This window comes from Canis lupus, chromosome 6 (assembly GCF_011100685.1).
Source record: "Canis lupus familiaris isolate Mischka breed German Shepherd chromosome 6, alternate assembly UU_Cfam_GSD_1.0, whole genome shotgun sequence".
NCBI classification, from domain to species: Eukaryota; Metazoa; Chordata; class Mammalia; order Carnivora; family Canidae; genus Canis; species Canis lupus.
Genome location: NC_049227.1, coordinates 6,378,450 through 6,396,500, shown reverse-complemented (window position 1 = coordinate 6,396,500; position 18,051 = coordinate 6,378,450). Strand labels below are relative to the sequence as shown.

General features: G+C 56.1%; 1 protein-coding gene, 1 long non-coding RNA gene and 1 pseudogene across 3 annotated transcripts; 1 reads left to right on the top strand and 2 right to left on the bottom strand.

The window, feature by feature from the left end:
• Positions 1-420, bottom strand: LOC100855939 (annotated as a pseudogene).
• Positions 421-1,414: 994 nt separating this feature from the next.
• LOC111096195 lies at positions 1,415-5,066 on the bottom strand. 2 transcript variants are annotated; one of them, XR_005360538.1, is made up of 3 exons: positions 4,996-5,066; positions 2,837-2,973; positions 1,415-1,631 (listed from the first exon to the last, which is right to left on the bottom strand). It is a non-coding gene; the product is annotated as an uncharacterized LOC111096195 (long non-coding RNA). The 2 variants fall into 2 exon arrangements; XR_005360539.1 differs by having other exon boundaries at positions 2,837-4,283; positions 4,996-5,059.
• On the top strand, positions 5,063-7,638 carry TMEM270 (transmembrane protein 270). The gene is made up of 3 exons (XM_038539093.1): positions 5,063-5,216; positions 6,775-7,191; positions 7,317-7,638. The coding sequence occupies exons 1-3, from the start codon at positions 5,145-5,147 to the stop codon at positions 7,611-7,613; spliced, it is 786 nt and encodes a 261-aa protein (XP_038395021.1). The 5' UTR covers positions 5,063-5,144; the 3' UTR covers positions 7,614-7,638.
• The last annotated feature ends 10,413 nt before the right edge of the window (positions 7,639-18,051 follow it).

The following is an 18,051-nucleotide window of genomic DNA, read 5'->3' as shown; positions in this document are numbered from 1 at the left end:
TCACTTGGACCAGGACAGTGGTGGTGGGGGTGTAAGGGCAGAAGCTAGATGGCCAGTGGCTGGTGGTGGCAGTAAGATGTCTGCAGAATTTATTTCAACAACATGGTTTAAGAGGTCCTTGGCATCCTCAGCTGTCTTTTCTACATAGTAGCCTGTTCCCACATTGATGAGTACTTGTTCCACATCATGTAGCTTCCCAGGACACACATAGAAGTCGTCAGTGGGACGAGTATCTCTTTCCCCTTGTTGTTCTTGTTCAGCACGTTCAGACAGTCCTTGCTCCCATGGACTTGGTCTGTACCACCTTGAGCTGGGCAATGGACCCGTGGACAGGAGCTCCACTTCCTGGTCCAGCTGGTTCTTGAGCATTTCTAGCTGTGGCAGGTTCAGCTCGGTGATGTTAACTGACTGCACCATGTTGGGAAGGAGGCATTTTTTTTTTTTTTTTTTTAGTTAATTTTAAGGTATCAAGGACCCTTCTTTAGTCAGATTGTTCTGGAATTTCAAAATGTAGTCTCAGCCTCCAAGTAAATCGCCAGAAAGTGGTTTGGTTGAGATGAAAAATTTCCACATATTGCCTTATGAATCAATACAATTTGTGCACTTGGAGGCCATTTCTTTTTACACATTTGTGCATGTTTTAAAGCATTTTTGCCTAGCCTGTAGCTTATTTTGTTTTTAAAAATTCTTTTTTTATTTAAAAAAATTATTTATTTTTTCATGAGAGACCCACAGAGAGAGAGGCAGAGACACAGGCAGAGGGAGAAGCAGGCTCCATGCAAGGAGCCCAACATGGGACTTGATCCCCAGGACCACGCCCTGGCCCGAAGGCAGGCGCTAAACCCCTGAGCCACCCAGGGATCCCTAAGAATTCTTTTTTTAAAAAAGATTTTATTCATTCATCAGAGAAACAGAGATAGAGGCAGAGGGAGAAGCAGGCTACCCTTGGGGAGCCTGATGTCGGACTCGATCCCAGGACCCTGGGATCATGACCTGAGCCAAAGGCAGACGGTCAACCACTGAGCCACCCAGGTGCCCCTTGTTTTTAAAAATTCTTGAGTTAACTTTCCAATCCACAGGGGTTGGCTTCATTGACTCATCAACCCCGAAGCATTGGTGTGGGGCCGGGTGCTGCTCCAAGCACTTCCCAGACCCTGTTGGAATGACTTCTCCCCATAACCTCACCCATTTGACTCTACAAAATGTATCCCAGTTTTCCAGATGAGGGAACTTGGGGCCGAAACAAGGACCTGTGATTAAATGTCATAGGTCAGTTCAAACCGAGGGCAAAATGTTTTCCTTTAACCAGGATAGGCTCCTCTTGCATCCATCAGTTCTTAATTATTACTTTTGTATTTAAGTGGCTCCGATAAAGCCATTTTTGGAAAGTCAAAAATACAAATCACAATACATATGAAAGGGATATTTATCATTTTTATGTACTTCTGCGGGGGGGAATATAATGATTTGAAATAAAGTGAGATTTTAACACTGGTATGTGAAAGGAGAAAAGTGGTCTGGATCATTCCCCGTGGTTTCGCCTCCAGTAACCCAGACATGACATGACTCGCACCAGGCCAGCTCCTCTGGATGACGCACGGTTGTTGTCACGGGGAAACCAGCCTCCCAGACTGGCAGGGGACAAAATAGCAAATGAAAAGTTTTCCAAGTCCAGCAGCGAGCGCAGGTGCGCTGGGCTCTGCACCCCCGGTGTGTGCTCCCCCGCGCGGCCGCACTGCTGTCCTGCACCTGCAGGGTAGCGCACCTGTGCGCACCTGAGAGCCGTTGGGCTGCCGGCAATGGGAGCAAGGCCGAGGTAGACTGCCTGCCCTCCTCTAGCGCTGGGTCCTGGGCTGGGGAAGGAGTCTGCGCAGCGGGGCCACTGATAACTGGGTTAACCCACCTGGTCCTCCCTGTTACCTGCAAGGTGTGGACAGGGCCAGGGAGGGGAGGTGGTTATTGCCCAAGGCCACATACACGATAGTGCACGGAATGGCCTTGAGCTTAGGTGTTGAGTAGGAAAGAAAAGAGGATGGAGGGTTCCTAGCCTAAGAACCCACATCTAGGGGCTCCTTATGCAGCAGCTTGGCCTGGCAAGGGGCTGAATCTCCAGGCAGTTACTCCCTTATTCATTGGTTAATTCAACAAATACTTCTGGAGCTCCTGCTGTGCACCTGGCACTGTTCCAGGCATGGAGCACTGTCGTGAGCAAGGCTCTTGGTCCTGGCCTTCAGAGGTGGCGTGGCAGGAAGGTAAGGAAGGAAGATGACAGGGGTGACTCTGGGGCTTCTGGTAACTGGTACTGCATGGCTGAGGCTAGGCTATGGGGGGACTGTGTTAGCAAGTACAGAGCCACAAAGAAGACTTCCTGAAATTTTGCTTGGGGGCCAAGCTCTGGAGGGAGGAGGGCACAGCTGATGGAGCTGGGACTGAGACCCAGCTTGGTCTTGAGAGATACCCCGAGGGGCTGCCCTGGCAGCACTGGGGCAGAGTGAGGTCCTTGTGATCCCGTCTCCTGCCTGGACCACATGACCAGGGAGTTTGATTGATGTGAGATTGAAGACCATCAACTCAGCTTAGTGATAGTAGAATTCTTGGTATGGAGGTGCTGGGTGATAGCTTGGAGGAGGGGAGCAAGCCAAGAAGGGGAGGAGACAAAAGAGGGGAAAAAGACTCACAAATCCTAATTTCTGTCCCTACCATGTGATTCCCAGCAACCTGTCAGGCCCTTCCCCAAACCCACCATTCCTCTCCACCGCCACATTGGTGGACAGCATCACCAACCACCCTTCATTCAAACCTTCTGAGGGGTCCCTTGACCCCTGCTTTGCTTTACCTCTCTTCAGGATATCTGTGTGTCAGACAACCTTGGAATAAATATATGGTGTCCCCCTCTGGGGCAAAGCACAGGTGTGCTCCAGCGTGATGAAGATGATGTCTATCCCAGGAGCAAAGGGCTGGCTTGCTTACTGCCTATTAAAAAGATTTGGGTTCTGTAAGCTTAGATTTATTCTCTCACAATATACCTGCTGAGTGGACAAGTGTCACATGGTCCTGTCCACATCCCCCTGTGGGATTTGGGACTCTGAGGAATCAATGCTAAACCCTTGGCAGCTAGTGCTGTGAGCAGTAGATGGTCCTTCCTCTCTGACCCAGGAATCTCATGCTTCTGCCAGCAGCCAAGGCACTCGGGGAGGCTGGCTGGTCAACCTGCAGGTAGGGTACCACCTTGGACCTTTCCTGGTACATGACTGCTTCCCACCATGTTGCTCTACATTCTACGTGTCTTTGGCATCTGTCCACTTCTCTCCATTCCCGGGGTTTATTGTTGTGGATTCCTAGCTGATCCGTCCCCTGCCCCACCTCCTCCCCACCCTCGCCAGCCCAGACCCCTTCTCCCCAGTCTCTCCTCCTCCCGAGGAGGGACAGTCCTAGAGCACACAGGAATCTCCTTGCTGCCTCAGCTCTTCTACGGCTTTCATTGTGTGATAGAATATTCTGTGGCTGGACGCCTGGGTGGCTCAGTGGTTGAGTGTCTGCGTTTGGCTCAGGTCATGATCCCAAGGTCCTGATGATCAAGTCCCACATCGGGCTCCCTGCATAGAGCCTGCTTCTACTCCCACTGCCTATGCCCCTCTCTCTTTGTGCCTTATGAATAAATAAATAAAATCTTTTTATTATTTTAAAGATTTGGCGTTTGCCGACCTCACCACTTGCCTTGTGCTCCTCCCTGCCTCCCGCTTTCTGCTCTCAGAAGTGTTCAAATCATGCTGCTTTCCCTGTCCGGACCGTCCTTCACAGTTTCTATGGGAAGTTCCTAGCCATCCTTCAAAACTTAATGCAAGGAGGCCTTTTCGAAGCCCTGGTGACCCCTTAGTGCCACAATGTCGCGGGTACAGAGGGAGGGTGGGTGATAGGAAAGGCAGAGGACAGAGTGGAGGGACTTTGCACACTTCACCCTCCAGACCCCAGCTGTTGTCCCAGGAGAGGAAAGGAATTGGTGGACAGACTGGGCTGAGGTCATCCTTGATGTTGCAGGGACTGGGTTCCCACGTCCAGTTGGGCAGGTTACATCCTGCACAAGGGTGCCTGGCCGAGGTGGCAAATGAGGACTGAAGACATGGTGTGGGCGAGCGCTGGGGTGGCAACCACCCTTTCCAACCTGCACCAGGGTGCCCTCTAGTCACCGAGCCCCGCATTACAGTAGCCTTTCCAGAAGAGGGCGTGCTTCTAAAAATTTCTAAAAGGCTGTGAGAGCCTCCTCTTGTGGCCTCCTGGAGCACCTGCGGGGGGGGGGGGGGGGGGGGGGGGGGGGAGGGGGGAGGGGGGAGGGGCGGGGGGGGGGGGGACCCAGACAGGAAAGCAATCTGAGGCACTCTGTACTAAAAGTTCTGGATTCTCCCAGAAAATCCTAAGCCTTTGACCCTAATTGCAGCCTCCGGCAAGCTTTGCAAGATGCTCCAGGCAGCCTGTGGCCTCCTTGGAGTGGGCGAGTTCAGCAAATTGTTGCCTTTCTTTCATTCCCCCTGCCTCTCTCCAGAACTCTCTGGAGCGTTCAGGTCAGCACACTCTGTCTCCCCTGCTTTGCTGTAACGGAGTCTTAGGTGTCACTAAGATCTGAGGGGAAAACTAGCAACTTCATTTCTCTGCTTTGTGGTGGGGTGTGTGCGTATGTGGGGATGCATAGAGGGGCTTAGGTAGGGGTCTGCAGGTTTGGGCAGCTGAGGCTCCTATCTGTCTCCAAATACAGTGTCCCCTGTGGCCCTGGGATGGTGTCAAGATATCTATTTCCTGGGCCTTTGATTCTTTGGGATTTCCACAGACGTGGGCAGGTGCAGCCCCCAGCCACCCTCAGCCACAGTTTCTGTACACAAGGACTGCCTCAGTTCCCACTGCAGGCCCCGAGGCTGTCCCTCTGAGAACCTTCTCTGGCGCTTGTGTGGGTGTCTGGGCAGTCTCCAACCAGGAAGGGGACAGGATGTAGAAGACAAATACCTTAGTTTTTGCACATTGCAGGGTGGGGGAGGCAGGTAGAAGGGGGTCTTTTATGGCAACCGGGTCACCACGGTAACTCAGCCCCACCCTGCAGTATCTGTGAGGTCACCCTTCCTCTCCCAGCTGGAGGAGGGGGAGAAGGGGCAGATATGGAGGCCGTCCCTCCGGTCAGATCCAGCCTCTTGGAAATTCTGCTGCTGGTAGTGAAGCTTTCAGTGCTGGTGAGTGGGAAATGGGGGCCCCCAGGCCTTCCCAGTTACCTCAGAGCTGTTGGACCCCATGGACCTGTCCCATCCGGTGGAACTAGGTGACTGCCTCCCTCAGAAGCCTCACCCACAAGCCACAGTGCCCGTAGTGGGGTACATAGCCAGTCCCAGATGGCCGTCTCCCATGCCGCCCCCTAGGGCTCCAGGTGGTCCTCTGGACAAAGGTGTGTGGGGTCTAGATGGGGTGCTTTAGGGCTCTGATGAGGGCCCGTTCAGCCCCAGGAATGGTGGAACTTTCCCGTTATAGTCTCTTTCCCCACTCAAGCTTGCACTTTTCTTCCATTAGATGGGAAGCATCATATCCACCCTGTCACCCAGGACAGAAGCCTGGAGATCTTGGGTCCCACTCTCTCCTTTACCCCTCTCTAGAGGTCACTCAGTCACTGCCCCTGCACTTCACATTTTTCTACCCCAATGCCACTGCCATTTGTCCCCAGCTGCCCTCATGACACCAACAGGTAGCCGGTGGGCAGGAAAGCCCAAGTGCTTGGGAGAAAAAACCGCCTGGGGTTCAAATCTGCAGGATCAGAGGGCTGAGGGGGTATGGTCACTCCTTCTATTATCATAATGAACCACTTCCTTTGCTAGACTTCTTTTTTTTCAGTCATTTATTGGCAAAAGAGGTTATAGTAATCATAGATTATCTAAATTACAAGATATTTTCTCATATAAGCATAAATATTTGATTAATAAAATTTTTAAAATTGGGGTTCAATTTGCCAACATATATCATATCACCCAGTGCTCATCCCGTCGTGTCCCCCCTCAGTACCCGTCATCCAGTCACCTCCACCCCCCCCTCCCTTCCACCACCGCTTGTTTGTTTCCCAGAGTTAGGAGTCTCTCATGGTCTGTCTCCCTCTCTGATATTTCCCACTCATTTTCTCTCCTTTCCCCTTTATTCCCTTTCACTATTTTTTATATTCCCCAAATGAGTGGGACCATATAATGTTAGTCCTTCTCCGATTGACTTACTTCACTCAGCATAATACCCTCCAGTTCCATCCGCACTGAACCAAATGGTGGGTATTCGTCATTTCTAACGGCTGAGGAATATTCCATTGTGTACATAGACCACATCTTCTTTATCCATTCATCTTTCGATGGACACCGGGGCTCCTTCCACAGTTTGGCTATTGTGGACATCACTGCTATAAACATTGGGGTGCAGGTCTTCCGCTTTGCCTAGACTATTATCAATAATCACTTCAAGGGAAAGAAAACCAAGATAAAACGAAATACTTTCTAAAGCGAATGGACTGAGAATGGAGTCCTTAGAAGTAGGCAGATAAAGATCTTTCTTGTTGGGGAAGTTGAGACCTCCAGAGAGGGGGGACCTGGCCTATGGTAGCCTGGCGGCCCCACCCCTACAATAAAACCGGGGACAAAAAAAAACTAAAAAAAAAAAAAACTAAAAAAAAAAAAACTAAAATAAATAAATAAATAAATAAATAATAAAACCGGGGACAGGTAGGGTGCATGAGTGACAATGGTGTGGCTCTCCCTCCTGCAGCTGGTCCAGAACCGAGTCCACCTCTACAATTTCCTGCTGCTCAAGATTCTCCTCTTCAACCACTGGCTGTCGGGGCTGGCCCAGGAGGCTTGGGGGTCCTGCAGCGGCCAGGTCCATCCCCCCGCTGGGCTTGCAGCCAGCCCCTTGGGCCGGCTGCTACGGGCGGGGCTGGTGCTGATGGAAGTCCCCATGTGGCTGGGGCTGCGGGGACCCCGGCTGATGGGGGCGGCCGTGCTGCGCTGTGCCCGCGCCTTGGGCCTGGCCCCGAAGTGGCTAGGCCTGTCTGCAGCCACCTGCATGGACCTGCTTCTGTCCTGTCTGCATGGCCTGATGCTGGCGGTCCTGCTGCTGTCAGTGCTGACCTGGAGGCTGTGCCGGAATGCCCATCGCTGCGGCCTGGGCTGGCTGCTCAGCAAGGTGGGTGAGCACGGCTCAGGCCAGGCTGGAGAGGGCAGGCCTGGGACACTGGGTCTGGCAGCCGGGCAGCGCCACTGTGGGAGCTCCTGATGGCCACCTCCTGCCCCTCCACTTATCCCCTCCAGGCTTTGCTGGGCAACCATGTGGTGCCAGAGCTCCTGACACTGCTGAAACGTCTGTACTGGTGGGTGGAGAACACAACAGCGTTCACCTCCTGGCACCTAGCCTATCTCATCACCTGGACCACTTGCCTTGTCTCCCACCTGCTGCAAGCTGCCTTTGAGCACACGGCCCAGCTGGCCCAGGCCCAAGAGCCTGAACCCTCGAAGGGCTCAGGACCCTTGTCTGAGTCCCCGCTGCCTGAACCTCTGGGCCCTGAGGCCAGGCCAGCCCTGCCAGAGCATGGGATCCCTGGAGAATAAGTGTGTCCCCATCTGTCTTTCTGGATCTGGTCTGGCTTGGGGTCTCACTCTGTGTCCCTCTCCTCTACTGGCGTATGTGTGCATGTGTGTGTGCGCATGCATGCCCTAGGGCTGCCTCTGGAAAGGAACTCAGATTCTGTGGGCCCCTGATCTGTGCCAGATAACTCTCCCAGACACTTTCCATATATAATTTTGTTTAAATCTCATAGCATTATGGGCATCAGGTTTGATTAGCTCCATTTTCCAGATGAGAAAATTGAGCCTCAGGAGGTTGAACATTCCCAAAGTCTCAGAGTAAGTCAGGGAAAGAGCCAGCACCGGACCCTAGATTTCTTGTTTCCCCAAACCCCTAACTTTCTCTAGGTCTGTGCCTTTGATTCTCAGGACTGTCGGTGCCCAGGACTTTAAGGGAGATGGGTCGTTAGAAACTCTGGCCTCTGGGGGGTGCCAAGGCCTCACATTTCAGAGATTCAGAAAGTTCCTTTGAGAACTAGTGACTCCCGAGCTAATCTGCAAATAGCCCAACCATTCATTTACACTCTTAGCCATTCACTTTACCACTCACTCATCCATCCAGCCATGCATTCATTTGCCCATCTATCCACCCATCCACCCACCCACCAACCCATCCACTCATCTATCCATTCATTATTCAGCCTGTTTACCCACGCACCTACCATCCATCCACTGCTCACCCACAAATCCACCCATCTATCCATCTCCTCCAGGGAGAGAGAAACAGCCCAAATCTGAGCCAATGGAGCTAGGCAAGCTCAGACAGCAGTGGGTCAGACTTCCCCTGCCCCTCAGGTTAGTGATTCTGTGAGAGGAGGGGAAGGGATTGTTTCATGGGAGTTAGCAATCACCTGCCATTCATTCCCAAGCCCAAGGATGGTGTGAGTGTGGGAAGATGTTCCACAGAGTCCTGCCCCATGTTCGCCTTCTGTATTTTGGTGCCTGGGAAAATTAGGGCCAGAATCCTGCCTTGCTTCCCATATGGACCTGCGGATGGCCCAGGGTAGGTTTGGGGTAAACTTCTGGACCTTTGCTCTGAATCTGAGGAGCAGACCCGCCTGCCCCTGCGGGGAGACATCTGAAAGGCTCCCATCTGGCCAGAGGCAGAACATCTGCTGGGAAGGTGCTGCACTAAACGCTGAGATTCCAGAACACCCAACTTTTGTAGGGAAAGCTGTGTGCTGAAGTGTGTGGAGTTGGCCCATTGCTGAGGCTGGGGACAGGGGGACTGGGAAGCAGGCCCCAGGGCAGGCATTTGGAGTTGCATGGGTCCTTAGGTGGGGAGGAGGCACACCAGTGCTTGACAGGACTGTGGCCTGCGGGGCCCGGGGTGCTGGGAGGGAGGGAAGGGGTAGATGGAGAGGGGCCTCAAGGGCCGAGGGGGGCAGGGAGGGTGATGGCCTGCGCAGGGTCGGGGGCAGGGAGTGGGAAAGGACGGGGAGCCAGGACGGAGCTGGGGGCTGGGCTGGCGGCTGGGCCCTGCCCTGGGTGGTGGCAAGACCGTGTATGTGATGCTAGTATCTTTCCTTCTAGTAATTTCTTTAAAAATTACCCACAATACAGACATGTTAAGGTACCAGTGTTTCCTTCCTCTCTGTTTCGAAACTTAAGAGAAGCAGGGTGGTCTGTGTGTTGTGTGTTTCCAGCTGAGACTCTGCATCTATGCAAGCTTGCAGGTATGCTCTGAGTTAAACCTGTAGACCAGTCTCTGGCGGAGACCAATCCTACTGTGCCCATCGTTCGAAGAAAGGCTTTTTTGCCTATGATGACATGCCACCCACCCATCCAAGTCAGTCTTTGGAATGGCTGCATTGGGGTCAGCTTCCAATTCTGCCCACCCCCCTGCCTCCACAGGAGATACAAAGCATTAGAGGGGGTGGGCCCCAAATAAATTGCCTGGGGGCGGGGAGGGGTGCATGTTGGGAGGCAGCCCCTGCCCTGGGGAGCCCCTTTGTGACCCTCCACCTGCCAAGCTCCCACCCTCCTGCCAGATCCCAAGGGTCTGGGGCTGAGACCTCTGGGCATGAGGGACCAGGACTGGGGAAGGGGCTGCGCTTGCAGAGGCAGAGAGCCTAGCCTGGCCTTGGGCCGGAGGTGTGGTGTGGGACCAGCAGACCAGCTGGGACCCAGGATGCTGCTGCTCTTGAACATGCACCTGCTTGATTTACCCCCTCAAACAGCTGGCTTCTGAATCCTTGGCTGCTGGCGGGAATGAGGCCACAGCTGGAAAAGGCCTAGCCTCTACTTTCCACACTGGGGCATTGCATGGGAGAGGGGTGGGGGGACATTCCAGTGTGGCTGCCAGGGCTAAGTGCCCACTCACATGACACACTAGTGAGAGAATACCTCAAGGCCTGGGAGGCGGAGTAGGCCTGAGAGCAGACTAGGAGCCCAAACTTCAGGGCCAGGGTGGCTGGAAAAGCTTCCTGGAGGAGGAGGCATTTGAATTGGGTTTCCGAGAGAAGAAATGCACCATAGCTCCTGGGTGCTGACCCCAGATCTGCCCCGTGCTGTGTGAATGTTGTCAGGCTCTGAACCTCTTTGGACCTGGCTTTCCCTAGCTGCTGTTGCTGACCTGTGCCTAGAGGAAGGCCCCTGACTAGGTTCTAAGACACAGGTTGACACCTGAATCCACCCTGGGAAGCGTCCAGGCCTGGGAGCTGGGGTGGCACTGAGCAAGGGGAGGCTTGCGAGAGGGTCTCCCAGGGCCTGATGAGAAGGCCTAGCGGCAGACACTTGGCTCCCTGGCTCTGGCTTCTCGCTGCGGCCTTGGATGGAGCTCTGCCCCGGGTCTCAGTTTCCGTGTCTGTGCAATGTGAGGTGACCAGATTATCCCCAATGACAGATAATCCCTAGATTATCCCCAGCCAGCACCCGAGGGACCTTAGTGACCTGGATGTTCCTGCTGGGAGGTGGTCTGGAGCAGGGGTGGGGTGGGGCAAGGCTGGGCCTGCATGTGCATCTTACCCAAGCTGGGGTCTGGCTATGCTTCCTGGCCTTGACTGTAAGTCCTCCAGGACCTTGTGAAGGTTTAGGAGGAAGGCAGGAGGTCAGGAACCTGCCCCTGGCTGCCCCTCACACACAGTGGGCAGCTCAGAGGCCTTGGGGTCAGAAAGCCTCGGGTTTGAATGCTGGATCTGCAGACTCCCGGCTGTGTGACCTTGGGCAAGTCTCTTAACCCTGTGGGCTTCAGTTTCCCTACCTATGAGCAGGACTGATCATAGCACCTTAGGCCTCACAGGGCTGTTAGGGGGTCTGTGCATGAGGCAGGAGGGACGGGGAACCCCAGCTCCCTCTCTTGAGCCTGCTGCCTTCCCAGGGGCTGCAGAAACCCCATTCTGAGGCCAAGGGCCAGGGTGGTCAGTCCATCTGCTCTTGAGCCTGTGTGTATGGAGGGGCCCTGGCCTGCCTGAGGAAAACAAGTAGGGGGCAGTGGGGGGGGTTGCTGCGGGCAGGGTGGGGGGAACTGGCTGAAGGGCTGGCCAGCAGCTCCACGCAATCTGTCTGCTATGCAGTCCTGGGCCTGGCCTGTATTTATTTATGCTGAGCGTATATTTATATCAGCCCCTTTCTCATTAATAGGGCAGGAAATGGCTGGAATTGTTACATACCTGGCCGCCCAGGGGTCCCGCTCCGCCAAGACACACAGGGCCCTGGCTGCCCAGCCACAACTGCGAGGGCCCCCCTCCTCAGTCGCTGGCCTGAGTTGCTGGCCTTTCACTGACCTTGCTTGCAGTGAGCGCCCCCTCCTCTTCCTTGAGCTCCCACTCACCCCCTCAGCCCACAGCCCTCAGAAAGGGGTTCATTTGCTGGCTTCTCCCTGTCCCCTGGCTTCGGACACCATCCTGACCTCAGGAGAAACAGGGGGTGTCAGATGCTGTCTAGGTGAAGTTTGAGGGAAGGGGGAGTGCTGGGCAGATGCAGGCAGAGCCTCGGAGTGAGAAATTGGGGTCCCCTGCCTGGGCAATGGGGTCCTAGAGCCTGGGGTGGGGTGTGGGCAGCAGCAGGGGAAGTGAGGGGCTGGCTAGCAGAGGCTTCCCTGCTAGCGCCCAGCAGCCCCCTCCCAGGCCCGCATGCTGCACTCAGAAACAAGCCAGCGTCTGTCTCTCCAGGCTCCGAGCTCTCTCTCGAGGGCGAGGGCGGGAGTGGGCCCCAAGTGGGTCCCTAGAGCTGGGCGGCATCGCCCCCTCCCCAGAGCACTCCCCTGACATAACCTGTTAGTGCTTTAGTCTCAGCTTGCTTCCCTGGCCAGCCTCCCCACCCAGGCCCGACTGTGCTGTCCTGCTGTCCCTCCTCCCGGGGGCTTTGCTGAGGCAGAGTTAGAGGAGCCTGCAGGGTGCCCACCAGCCCTGGGGTAGGGGGCAGCCTGGTCCTGCTTACCCTCCTCCCCTCAGGGGCGAAGGGGAGCCTACCCTGAGGCTTCTCCTGGGCTGAGTTTCCTGGTAGCCCCCCGCCCCCCCCCCCCCGGCCCGTGGTCAGTTGGGTCTGGCCTCTGACTCCTGCCCTCTGTGGCCTCCATGCCCTCTTGGCTCAGAGCTCAGAGAGGTGGCAGTGTGCAGAGATGGTCACTGGACCCGCTCTTTGCCCTATCCCTGTTCTCTCAGCAGTACATCTAGGGTCTGGGGAAAGGGGGTGGAGGGGCAGCTCCTGACACTGAGGAGGAAACACTGAGAACTTCCAGTTTTCTAGGCTGAGGCCCCCCTGGGTGGAGGGAGGGGCTGCTGCATGCCTGAGGCTCAGGCAGGGCTCTCTGGGCTTCTGGGGTGGCCTCACCATACAGGGCAGATGTGCTCTATGGGGACAGGAGGGCTAGGCCCCAGGGACATCACCTCACCTGGGCTTCTTTACAAAGGTTCCCCCAGATGCCACATTGAGACACGGCCTACAGAGACCCAAGTCCATGACCAAGTCCTGGCCAGTGGCAGGTCCCTGATGCTCCTCTGGCCCTGCCTGGCTCTGCCTGCCCAGCCCGGGGGTCTTAGGCAGGCTGGCTCCTCTGAGAGCTGTCCCTTTACAAGATAAAGACCCCACACCCTGCATGGGGGTTGTGGGGACCCAATGAGGCAGGTGAGGGGCTTGCACAGGAGCCAGCACATAGTGGGTTCTCAGAGAATAGGGACATCTCTTTGACCACCATGCCTTGTGGCTAGGTGCCTGGGGCCCGGTGGCCAGAGGTTAGCCCAGGTCCTCTGCCTGGCTGTGTTCCTGTCCCTTTACTTCCCAAATGGAATAGCCCTGTGTGGCCTGGGGAGGGGCAGCCAGGTCCAGAGCAAGGCAGTATTCTCAAGGATTCTCCTGGGGCTGGACTGTGTCCCCCACCCCAGATTTTGCCTCGATAGGACAGAGCCTCTTCTCAATGCTTGGACAAGGACGTCTGGGTCACCTAACCGTGTGGGGCTGAGTGCATCCATGTGGGTGGGGACAGGCAGGCAGCTGTCCCCCAAGTGCCCTTCCCCCAAGCTGCCTGTGATTTGAGAGATGTCAGACCCTCTGCTCCCATTGGCGTCCTGCCTGTTTCTGGCCTGTGTGTACCCAGGCAGGTCTCCGGGTTCAGTCCCTGCTCACGCAAGGAGGCATGACCCTTTGGGCTCCGTGGTTCCCGATCAGTGTTTTTTTTTAAATTTTGTTTTGTTTTTGTTTTTTTTTGTGAGCCTGGAACCCCCCCTGGCCCTGGGGCTGGGGGTGCCTGAGAGGGCGAGTGCGGAGGCCCTTTGTCCCGGTCCTCAAAGCCCCAGACCCCTATGGCCAGGCGCTGTGGCTGAGCCCTGCAGCGCTCCTGCTCAGACTGCATACATCTGGAGCTGTGTCCCACCCCCAGCCCAGACCCACATCTGGAGCCCAAAGCCGGCTAGCCGGCTAAACACGGAGCATCTGGGCCCCAAAGAGTCTGCTCCCAGGTTAACGCGGCCCATCTGGGCCTCTGGCTGCTGCTCCGCCCTGTCTCCACAATGGAATGCTGGCTGCACATCTGGACGGCGCAGCCCCGCAGTCCCTCTGCCTTGCCCGTGCCTGGCAGGTCCAGGGTTCATGCTGCCTGGGGTTTCCTCCCGGAGGTGGGGGTCCTGTGCACAAGGGGTTCACTCTTCCTCTCTTGGATGACACAGCTCATGGGGCTTCTCCTGGCAGTTGCCTTGGGAATAGCATACTTTTGACATAATGTGGACACATGTCCCTTGCCAGGAGTGGTGACAGCTGCCACTCTGCACCAACTCAACCCGGCAGCCCTTGGCATTGCCTGAAAGGGCCTCCGGGGCCCCTAGTGTCGCCGACCTGCCTTCCCGCCCCCCCCCCCCCCCCCGCAGGGTGCTGAGGGTACCACAGGGTATGGCATCAGCTGTGGGGGAACCGTACTGGGTTTCTGTCACGAAGCCCACCTCACACGATGCGTCCGGCTGTCACTTCTCTTCTCTTCCCCAATTCCTTGCCAATCCCTGTGCTTGGCAGGATGGGGGTAGAGGTCTCCTCAGAGACCGCAGATTCAGAGAAGAGGGCCTGGAAAAGGAGGCTGCCCAGGGGAACCAGGACTGGCATGCAGGAACGACTTCGTGGGGCAAGGAGCTTCTGTGGGGGGCCAGAGACAGACCATGGGGCAGTCAGGGGAGGGACACAGGTCTGGGTTGCAGGAAACTTGTGAGCTATGGGAACTGCCCAGTGCTGGCCAGGACGGGTTCGTCTTTAGACTGCCCATATGACCTCACTGGGGACACAGGGCCCTACTGAGTCAAAGCACAGGAGTCTTGCCATTGTAGTAATGGCAGTAGTGAACTCTCACTGCACTTAGGCCCTAGAATCCCAAGATTCTAGGCTTCTGAGATTCTGCTTTGTCAGACTCTGAGCTTTCTGCAACAGGAGGTATAAACAGCCATTGGGTGGAGGCCAGATATTGGGCATAGACGGTGGGGGAGGCCGGGGGTCAAAGAGCGTTGGGCATGCAAAGAAGGGTCTCCAGCCTGTGGCCTCCCTGCTCAGAATGGCCTCGGCTCGGCTGCTGGCCCAGGCCTGGGGTGTGAACACAGAGCCTGCCGACTCTGCATCCCGTGGTCGCGCTTTATCGGAGCATCACTGGCCCAAATTGAAAGGAATCCTTTATTGCTCTAGCCTCCAGCCCGGAGGACCTGGAGCAACAGGCAATTGAAACCACAGAGCCTCATGCCTCCTGCTCTACCTCCTTACCCATGGAAAATTTGACTCAACAAACATGCAGGATGGAGACATAAATAAAAAAAAAATCACAAGGACTAGAATTTATTGAGTCTTCACTATGGGCCAGATACCGTGCTGAGGGCTTCCCTTGTATTTTTTTTCTAAGATTTTATTTTTTCATAAGAGACACACAGACAGAGGCAGAGACAGGCAGAGGGAGAAGCAGGCTCCCTGTGGCGAGCCCAATGTGGACTCATCTTGGACCCCGGGACCATGCCTTGAGCCAAAGTCAGGCACTCAACCGCTGAGCCACCCAACCACTGCTCCTCATGGCCCCTCTCCGCACGTGGGCAGGGGAGAAGGGGTGGAGGCAGGATGGAGAAGAGACAGAGGGAGTCAGAGACAGGGTGGCTTTCAGGCTCCAAGGAGTGATGCTGCCGTCCCCAGTTCAGGAGGAGAAGGATAAGCAGCACGGTCACAGGACCACCTTGTCCTGTCCCTGCTCCCCCCACCCCCCAGGCTTTTGCATGAGGTGTCCAGGTGTGAGGAGCGGTCCCTGCCTTGTCAAGGCCTCTAAAGTCAAACAGAGGCTTTGCCTTACTCTGAGTCCTTCTGGCCAGGGAAGGAGCCAGTTCCCTGGCTCTTCTAGAAGGTCTATCTGCTGTGCTCTATCTTCTGGGGGATCACCTGGTCTTGAGGTAGGGGCACCGTCTGCAGGGCCTGATCGTGTGTGGAGGGTCACTTAGAGCTTCTAGGGCTGTGCTGGGGGCTGTGCTGGGGGTTGGGATATGCATGTGTTGGGAGGGGGGCTTCCCTCCCACCTTCTGCCATCAACTGACCTGCCTGGGGAGTTAAGTGGACAGAGGGAGGAGAGGGTGTTCTGCGGCCTCACCTCTGGACTACGCTGACTGACCCTCCTCATCCCACAGCTACCTTCTAGCAACCTCTCCCCTCAACCAGAGCCCCTTCCCTCTTAGGCATGAATGTGGCAGCTGACCTCACTGGGTGCTTCTTATGTGCCAAGCACCACAAGGAGGACTTTTTTTTTTTTTTTTTTTTTTTTTTTACATGGTGTAATATCTCAATACCCACAACGTGGCAGGAAGGTGTCATGCTCATTCCCATTTTACAGATGAGGAAATTGAGGCTCAGTGCAGGTAAATTACTTGTCCACAAAGCTGACAAGAGATTTAAATCCAGGCTTGTCCAACCCCTCTCACTGAGCCCCTAACTCCCACCCTTGCCAGGAAGGCTGAGGAGAGACCTCCATTTCCCAAACTCCTGGGGTAGACCCAGGCTTCCCAGAGCCCCTGCTCGATGCCCATGTTCCCTAGCTGGCTGGCTTGGAGGGGGCTGGCCGAGGGCCAAGGGGTAGGACAATAGGAATGGGAGGAGCAGAACTCCTTTCGGAAGTGAAGGGGGGCAGGTCAGGCCAGGCCAGCAGCACTTTCTAGACAGACAGGGTCCCAGGCTCCACAGGCAAGGGGCAGGGGGCAGTGATTGGGGGGAAGGGGTCCCCAGGCCATGTCTCCTGCGTGCATTTGCAGTTCTGTGGCCCAGGCCAGTGTGGGGAGACCAAAGCAGGAAGGACAGATGCTGGTCTTGTCCTGTGGTCCTGGAGGACTTGGCTCTCTCCGAGGGGGGCTCTGGTCTGGGGAGAAAGGAAGTGGAGGAGGTTCCTGCTAAAACCCAGATTAACTGGACTCTACATGGTTGAACTTGGCAAGAGGAGGAAGCTGCTAGTTCAGGCGGGACAGCTCCTCCCTCGTCTGCCCTGGGCAGGCTGTGAGTGCCAGGAGGGGTGGTAGACTCAGTGCCCATGCCTTGGGCTGCCCAGAGAGCCCTGGCTTGACCCCCAGCTGGCCCAGCATCCCTCACAGGCTCACCAGGTAGACTTCCTAGGGCCCTACCTGGGATGCTGTCCTCCGACGTCCATCATGTTACTCGGGCCTCACTGAGTGCCTGAGTCAGATGGGCAAGGTGTGGCTCAGCTAGTAGCTTGGGGGAGAGCCCAGAACCATCTGCTGCCACTTGCCAGGGTCCCAGTGCCTGGACCACTTATTCCATGTCCATCCTGCTCCCCAGGACCAAGTCTCCCTGGGCCTCGGTGCTCTGGAGGGAGACTCGGGTGCCCAGCATAAGAGACTGGTTCCCCAGGTGGCCTCTCTAGGTCTGTGGCTCTGCAGCCCCGCTCTCTCAGAGCCAGTGCTCATTGGCTGCCCCCCCCAGCCTGGCAGGGTCCAGCCCTGGTCCAGCGCACCTGACTCTGGACTGGCGGGTCAGCAGCTCTGTCAGCTGGTCTAAGAGACACTGCTGCTGAGGGCTCTGTCCCCATCCCAGTGGCCCCTGGCTTCCCCATGGGTGCCTCTCATTCCCTCGGGGGGCTGCTGTCCCACAGGCTCTGGTGCTGGGTCTGCAAGGGCATCAGTAGCATCCCTTCCCCTTCCTACCCTCAGGAGGGGCCCTTGGGAGTGGCTCCCACCATTCCCATCTGGGGAAGGGGATGACCGGTGCCCAGAGTGGTAGAGGCTTGTCCACCTTCTAGGTCTGCCCCGGGGTGTCCGGCTCCCCCTCTGTCTCCTTCCTCCCAGCTGAAGCCTGGGGCAAAATGCTCTGAGCATCTCTCCATCCCCCAACACCTTGGATGCCTCCTTGGTGCCATGCCCTGGGCTGGGAAGCAGAAGTCCTTGCTTTGGAGTAAGTCCCGGTTGTGCCGTTAATAGGTTGTCATAGGTGATTCCTACCTCCTGCCACTGGCCTCTCTCCCCTTCTGAGAGACAGGGCTGGATTTGAGATGTTCACAGAACCTTCTGGCTCTTGCTTGCTTAGTGAAGCCCAACTTCTCGCCCTCGTGTCCGGAGCCTACCGCCCGCCCGCATTCCCAAGGTCACAGGGCTCCCTGATCAGTCCCCAGGGCTGTGCCCGCAACCATCCTTCCGGCCTCCAGCCCCCTGTCCCCACCCCAGGGCCTTGTTACCAACAGGGAGAGAGGGTCTTCCTGCCTCGCTCCCTCTTCCAAGCCAAGCAGCGGGGAGCCCGTCAGGGAGCAACTTCTCCCAGACGAACCGGGCCAGTTCACAAACAGGCGACCAAAACAACAAGGAAAGATTACGAAATCCAAATTCAGGGAAAGAGGCCACTCCAAGCGTCTCTCCGGGACAGGGGGCGGCGAAATTGGGCCAGGCCTGTGGGTCAGAGCCTGCCTGGCCCGGACTATTTTTGTACCGTCTGTGGGGGGGCTGGTGGGGGCTGATGAAATCCCAGCTGCATTTCACCAAAA

Coding starts and splice junctions, on each gene's coding strand:
- TMEM270 (XM_038539093.1), top strand. CDS start 5,145: ATGGAGGCCGTCCCTCCGGTCAGATCCAGCCTCTTGGAAATTCTGCTG. Junction 5,217..6,774: donor TAGTGAAGCTTTCAGTGCTG/GTGAGTGGGAAA, acceptor TCCCTCCTGCAG/CTGGTCCAGAACCGAGTCCA. Junction 7,192..7,316: donor TGGGCTGGCTGCTCAGCAAG/GTGGGTGAGCAC, acceptor TATCCCCTCCAG/GCTTTGCTGGGCAACCATGT.